The sequence below is a fragment of the Mus caroli genome, unplaced genomic scaffold (genome assembly GCF_978045245.1).
Source record: "Mus caroli unplaced genomic scaffold, Mus_caroli_1 scaffold_7, whole genome shotgun sequence".
In the NCBI taxonomy this organism is placed as follows: domain Eukaryota; kingdom Metazoa; phylum Chordata; class Mammalia; order Rodentia; family Muridae; genus Mus; species Mus caroli.
Window position 1 is genome coordinate 63,121,850 of NW_028227262.1, and position 7,541 is coordinate 63,129,390.

Sequence of the window (7,541 nt, forward strand, 5' to 3'; positions counted from 1 at the left end):
ACACATGTGGCCCTGAGTCCAATTCTGATACCACAAATTTTTCAAAAGACTATTTTAAACCAAGGCACTGCACAGTATATTCAGCCCAGGACCTCACCTTTCAAGTCTGAGCATATTAGAAAAACCCTCATTAAACAGCTGCCCAGCGAATCACTGCTGTGGCGACAAAGCTCTTAAATAGCTCCTGCATCCCAACAGTTCAGCAAGCAGCATCTTCAAGGCCGTTCTCTCCCTGCTGTTTACAAGCATTTCTGCAGCACAGGCAGAAAAGCAGGGCAGGGTGCACTCTCAAGTTATGCCCCCTTGTAACTGATTTGACACTATGACCACAGTGACTTCCAAAAAGTGTCCTATCATTTGATACTCCCAACACAAAACATACAAATTATTTTTAAAGTGAGCAATAGGGGAGTAAAAAGTCATTAGGTCAATGTCCTTCAAAGCTGGCTACATTACAGTGTGATAATGTGTTTGTGGTGTCTGTGTGTGTGTGTGTGTGTGTGTGTGTGTGTGTGTGACAGAGAGAGAGAGAGAGAGAGAGAGAGAGAGAGAGTCTCTCTCAGCCACTACACATTAGTATATATCACCTGAGAGTCATATCAAAGTGTTTATTATAAACAATCAAGCTAGTAAAACAAATAAAAATATCATGAGCCTATTGGGATTCATACACTCTATTAACACTGACCCATACTCCTGCGGCGGGCTTGAATGCAGTGTTAATTGTGGTTAGATTGTGGTGGTTAGCCAAATACCTTTCATAGTCCTCTTAATTTTCCAAATATTCCAAAGTGGGGAAAAAAAAAACCAGGCTTTTGCGATCACAAAGACATGCCAGAATTTTTTATGAATGTGTAAGTGCACATACACATGTGTGTGTGTGTGTGTGTGTGCATGTGTGTGTGTGTGTCCTTCATGTGGCATCATTATGGAGGTCAGAGGACAATTTTTAGAAGCCTCTCTGGCTCTCCCTTCCATCTTTTGTGAGTTTGGGGAATTGAACTCAGTTCACCACGTTTTCACGGCAATCCCCTTCACCCACTGATTCATCTCAGTGGCCCCATAATCTATTTTCTAAGACAACAGGAAAACAACATCCCAGAGCAGAGTGGCACTAGGGACATGGGAATTTGCATGCAGCCACCCCGCCCTACCCTTGATTATCAAATAAAGAGCTGTCTGGGATGGATGTTGACAACTGGGCTGGTGTTTGGCAACCGTGGTCTATTTGGAGTGTCCTGTGTAGACATTCCATGAGGTCATGCTGACAGGTATGAGAGGAGGAACATGGAGCCTGAGAACAGCAGAGAAGGGAAGAAACACTAGCCAACAGGATCAGAGGCAGCCTGTCAGGCCGAGGCTCCTGCCATTGGTTTCCCAGGCAGAGAAGGTGAACCATGGGAGACTAAAATCCACAGCCAAGCCCCAGCAGGCTAAAGCAGGCCTATCCAGCCCCTTCTTGAGAAAACCTTGACCATCTTTGTGTCATTGAAAGGCCAAAGGCTCAAGTGGTGCAAACAGAAAACCTTTTGTGGTGAGAGATTTCCAAGCAATTGAATGCAAAACTGGCCAAAGTAGCACACAGGAGATGGCCTGTTTCTGGGCTCGACGGAAAGAGCCTGTCTCAATATACACCTCCAAATGCAGTAGAGGACAGAATTAACTAGACTAGGACATGACTCCATGATTTAAAAAGTTGTTTTATTTTCAGGCTTAAAACAAACAAACGAGTATTAAGTAGAGCACAGTTAGGTTCCAATAAATGTCTGGCCTTTTCCAATTCCAGATAACAGATTTTCTTTTCTTTCTTTCTTTCTTTTTCTTTTTCTTTTTTAAAAATACTTTTACTTTTATCAGTTTCTCTGCATATACAAGAGTGTCAGGCCTCCTGGAACTGGAGTTACAGACTATTGTGAGCCACCACCTAGATGCTGGGAGTTGAACCTGGGTTCTATGGAAGAGCAGCCAGCACTCTTAATCACTGAGCTATGTCTCCAGCTCCAGTTTTTATTTCTTAAGTGGTATTTAATACAACACGTTCATAATGCTTCAAAAGAATTAGCCAGGGTAGTGGAGCTTGCCTCTAACCAAGCAGATGTCTGTGAGTTCAAGGCCACCCAAGTCTATATAGTGAGTTCTACCCTAAAGAGAGAGGTGGGGTACCTAGACGTGAGTGTGTGGATGAGGGAGCAGCGTCTGAGTTGCTGCATAGAGGTGACTCTACCAGCCAGATTTCTGGCTTTTCTGATTGTAGGAAAGATTTTTGGATTTGCCATTTGCCATAGGAGACATCATGAGGCTAATCAAGGGTTGGAGAGATGGCTAAGTGGGTAAGAGAGCTCACCGCTCTTACAGAGGACCCGAGTTCAGTTTCCAGTGCCTACAGTGGGTGACTCACAAACACCTGTGACTCCAGCTCCAGGGGATTTGACATCATCTTCTGGCCTCCATGGGTACTGAACTCATGTGTATAAATCTACACATACACACACACACACACACACACTTTTAAAATTTTTATAAAACAAGATAACCCAAACCAAAATCCAATGGAAAAGTCTATCTAGAAAGTCCTTTACTTTACAACAGAATAAAGTTTATATCTTATAACAATATGATCAGAAATATTTGAAAAAGCTATATAGTAAGTCATTTTTGTAATTAACAAGGAAGGTGACATGAGCCACTGACTGCTCTTGCACCCATATGGTGGCTCACACCTCTGTACCTCCAGTTCCAGGGAAGATGACACCCTTGTGGCCTCTTTGGGTCCTGCATGGACATGGTATTCAAGCATACAATGCAAGCAAAACACCCATACACATAAAAATAAATAAAGATGCAGAAATGGAAAGTGTGAGCTGGTTGGTGTTGTAAGCTGAGGTTTACTGGCACAGGTTGAAGGCAAAGCAGAACTGTCAAGTCTCAGTAAGGTTCCAGCTCTGCCCTGGCTGCAGCACAGGCCAGAGCAGCTTTAATGAACACTCCAGAGACAGCAGTCGCACTCACAAGCATGAGGATGGCGTTGAGGCACAGGGCAGTTGGTTAAGGCTGAAGGTCCCCAAAGCACATGAGGAGCAGGGGTTTGAAGAGCCCCTCTAGCCACACAGGTCACACCCAGGAACTTGCTGAGCGTGCAAGCCCCTCCACCTGTGCTCACAAGGCCTCCAGATGGTTCTGACGTAAGCCTATGGAGGCAGAAGGTGTTAGTAAGGTTTTTAGTATGGGATGACCCAATGCCTGCCTGCTTTAGAGGGCAGGCAGTGTGGTGACTAGGGCCTTGTTCCAAACACATATTGCAAAGGTCCTCGGAGATCGGGCCAATGGAAAAGTCATCTGTTTGTCATGTGTTACCATAGTAACAATAGCGCAAAGCATCATTTACTCCTATAAGAAAAGTCTCCCTTGCAAGAGACATTACTTAGAGAAAGATCACCTTGTCCCAAGGAGACCAAGTGTTGGAAGAACAAATAGGGTCAGCATGCTTGCCAACGTCGATCTAGCCCTCGCTCCTGGTGAGCACGCCCTAACTGCCCGTTATGGAAGGCAAGAGTCCTCCTCAGGCGGACATTGGACGTCTGAAAGATGACATTTCCACATAATGAAGAACCCCACTAAAACACCTCAACATGAATCTAAAACAAAGACCGCCTCTCCGGCCATGACAGCCTTCCCCAAGGTCTATAGGCAGTCTGAATCTATGGGAAGTGCTAGCAAAACAAGCCCATCTCTGCCACCAAAATCAATTTTATTTTCAGTATAGCTTTTTTTTCCCCCTTTGCAGTGGTAGGGCTTTGTGCAAGCCAGGTAAATGGCTTTACCTTGGAGCTACACCTTCCCCAGCCTAATTATCTTTATAGTTTGTAAATCTGTTGACCACCTCATCTGATGTCCTAACAGCAGGGAGGTGGTGGCTCTATTATTCCCACTTTAAAGAAGAGAAGACAACTGCTCACTCAGTACTACAGAGCAGGCATCCATGCTTGACATAAAAGACAGTATGTAATGTGCGGAAGAATGCCTAGCGTTGCTTGACTTTGTTGTCTGCCAGGTGACACTGACTAGAAGTCACTCAGGTAGGGTTTCTGGCAGGGACAGGGTGAGGAGCTTGAGGCTCAGCTGGTGATCTGTGGGTCATAGAACCCACAAAACCTGCCGTGACATCTAGAATCCTCTTGAGCTCCGACTACCAACAACAAAGGGAGGGGTGGCATTAAGGCTAATTAAGCTCTGACTACATACCAGACATTAATCTGCAGGTATCAAGTCTATCCAATAGTCCTCTCAACATACCCATTTCACAGACAAGAACAGGGCACAGAAAGGTAATCTAACTCCAGTAATTTAACCTCTCGTTCCTTTGGCACAGAGGAGGTACCAAGCGCCAGAGAACCCCGCCTGGGGTGGCAGCCATCACAGGAACCTGGGTCGTGTTTCCAAAGTTGGCATTTGGGCCATGTTTCCCACACTGTCCCCCAGAACAGGAATAAATGTTGGGATTCAGTCCTAAGCTTCCAGTGACAATATTAACAGCCGGGTCTTGCTTAGACCAGCCTAGGGCTTTTTTAGACTGTGTTTATCAATGTAACACTGGCTGATTTGCCCGGAGCTGTCTAAGAAAAATCAGAGGCAAAGAGCTTCAGAGGAAATACCGCAAATTAAAGACACGTGGGAGGCAGCCGTTTGAGTAAAGGCACACACCTAGCAGCTGTGATTTGTCTTTTAAAGAGAATTGAATAAAACAGAATCCTCGCGGCTGTGAAGTAATCCCCTCCCCCATTTTAAACTACTCTTTCTGGAACAGTACAAGCCAGCTCTTAGAGATTGGTCAATCTTACGGTTCTCTCTCTCTCTTTTTTCCTTTCCCTCAAGGAAGGGAGCAGAGAACAAGCTGGCTGGAGCACTCAGGCAAGGAGAAAATTACAGTGTGACAGCGTGGGGTCTGCTCCACGCGAGCACAGCTGTCAACAGCAGCCCGGAGGAGCCACTTCTGCTCTCATTTTCACTGAATTAAACCACCTTGCCATCAGAGAGCTCAACCACAAGAAATCGAACAGTGAGTTGTAGGGTTTTTTTTTTGTTTGTTTGTTTTTTCACAGTCGGTCCTCCAAGCCACATCCCCTACCCCAGAGATGGGACTAATATGTTGACCACAAGTGAAGTGCCTTCCACATTTGCACTCCTTGGTCTTTAATAAAGCTGGCCCTCCTAGGACAGTGGCTCTTTGCACTGTTCTTTCTTCGTCTGTGAAATGGGAACAAGGATGGCTCCTTCTTCATGAAGTGAGCGTGCAAGCCAAGTGGGTGAACGAACTGGAGCCGCTTGGTCACACCAGACAAGCATCCACGGGGTTCTACTTGGTAATACTATTCTGTGGGGGGAGGGGGGGAGGAGAGGGAAAGAAACATTTGGATGGGGAAATAACCTGCAGGCTTCCCACCAGCTGCGAATTTCACAGCTTTAAATTATGAAGTTTTCGTATATGAAGTGAAAGCCGACGATAGAATACGCCCAAAAGGCAGCTCTTACAAAAAGTGAGGAAATCAGCCCATAACTCACTTCAGGTGAGGGCAAAGCTGGGAACATCTCAACGTGTCCCCTCCTGCTGCAGAAGGAACCTTTTTAATGCAGGATTGCCAGAGAACTGTGAATGCTTCCTCACTGTGACAGGCTGCTGCTCTGGGCACATTTTGGGGAGGGGAGTTATAAACACCCTCTGGGGTCTATTGTCAATAGAGGGGGGGACGATTGCAAGCATCTTACTTTCTAAGGCTTTAATTATTAATAGTTAATTAGAACCAGGTTCTCCGTTTCAAACTCGCTATATGGCTGAGGGTAGTATTATGATTCTATTGTTTCTACCTTCTGAGCGCTGGGGTCACGAGTCACGAGCCTGGCGGGGAATCCTACCCAGGGTTTGGTGCCTGAAATACTCTGGCCACTGACTTACAGCCTCAGCCCTCTTACGGGGTTTTAAATGCTGAAAACATCAGACAGAAAGATTCACAAGGCGGCAGCAGTGACTGGGACACCCGGGTACTTCAGTCCACTCTGTCAAACAGACTCTGCACCAGGTAGCTGAGAGTAGCAACACACACCTGCGAGCTTCGCAGCGGCAGTTCCTCCCACCACCCAGACACCGGGGGATTAGAGGGGGACGATTGTCCCCTCCCCCACTCGCGTTTATGTCCAAGAACCAACTCTGAGGAAACTGGTTACATTCAGGTGTCACCCCGTCTCCTCTGACAGGGACACCAAGGCTCCCATGGAAGCTCAATTACAGAACAATTAATCCGCACCAAAAAAATAAAAAATTAAAAGAAAATAAAATCACAAACCCACTCAACACCTAGGAGAGCTTCAAGTCGAAGGTTAAGGGTACGGATGCGCAACGCGTGCTCCCGCCCCCAGGGATTCGAAAGGGGCTCAGGGCAGGGCCACCTAGGGGTCGCACTGGGACAACCTGCGCTCAGGCGGCTTTGAAGAAGCCCGGCTCCGAGACCGGCAGGTAGGCAGGAGGGCGTGGGCACCGGCGAGCCGACGCCGCGCAGAGTAAAGTTCAGGCCGGATCTCACCTCCCGGCGGCCACCTCGCTAAGACTGTCCCCCACTTCACAGTTCTTGGTGACTCCCGGTGGCTCGCACGCTCCCACCCACTCCAAGCACCCGCCTCTCTTCTGTTCTCCCAAGCGGACTCAAGAGCAACGCAGAGATCAGGCTGGAGCGGGCCCGGGGACATCGGGTGTTGCCTACATACCCAGCGCTAGCAGAGCGAGCTGTCCGGTCGCGGGGACCATCTTCCGAGCGCAGGGTGCTGCAGCCACCGCGCTCCCTGCGGTTGGCGATTAGCCGCGCGCCGCCGCGGTGTGCGCGGGGGGAAAAAGGCGCAGGCGACAGGGCCGGCCCCCCGGCGCGCGGGCGGAGGGACGACCGCGCCTCCCGGTGGCACTGGCCGGCGCGCTGCCCGCGGCGGAAACGGGAAAGAGGTGGAGGTTCCCGCCACCTCTCTGCCTTAGGCGACCGGGGAGAGGCGGACCACCCTCCCGCGATGGGGCGCCCCCGAAGGCGCAGGGGTGGGGACTGGAAGCCGGGGGCGGGGACCTGCGCCCCGATCGCGACAGCCAGTCACCACCCTGGGCCAAGGGCCAGGCAGGAAGCGCCTGGCTTCAGACACCTCCCTGCAGTGCTTGCGCCCAGGGTCGCCGCCCGAGTCCCCTGCGTAGTAGCCTCGTCCAGGCTGTAGGCGGCGGAGCGGAGTCGCTCAGGATCCAGTCACCTGTACTAGGGGCTTCTCCAAGACACGCTTGAGTAGGAGCCTGGAGACCCACGAGCTTGGCCAGTCACCTGGCAAGGCCTGACTCAAGAAAAGCGCTCTCTTCATAGACAGCCAAACACTCATTAAAGTCGAATTTCCACCTGTGTCCCCATCCTTGCTGGCCCCACTCTGAGTCTCCAGATACATTGTGAAGATCAGGGAATCTGTGTCTACCATGAACTTAATCTCGCATCAACCCTACTGTTCCACTGCTTCGGGGAAGCAGA

General features: G+C 49.1%; 1 protein-coding gene across 3 annotated transcripts in view; it reads right to left on the reverse strand.

Annotated features, from left to right (window-relative positions):
• The window catches only part of Tgfa (transforming growth factor alpha), an 81,719-nt gene extending 74,626 nt beyond the window's left edge, over positions 1 to 7,093 (reverse strand). Inside the window, exon 1 of one of the 3 annotated variants that reach the window (XM_085840418.1) lies at positions 6,757 to 7,091. In XM_085840418.1, the coding sequence (XP_085696544.1) occupies positions 6,757 to 6,796 (40 nt within the window). In that variant the 5' untranslated portion in view covers positions 6,797 to 7,091. Of the gene's footprint in view, positions 1 to 6,756 lie in introns of all 3 variants that reach the window. The other 2 variants (XM_085840417.1, XM_085840419.1) reach the window with 2 other exon arrangements.
• Positions 7,094 to 7,541: the final 448 nt, after the last annotated feature.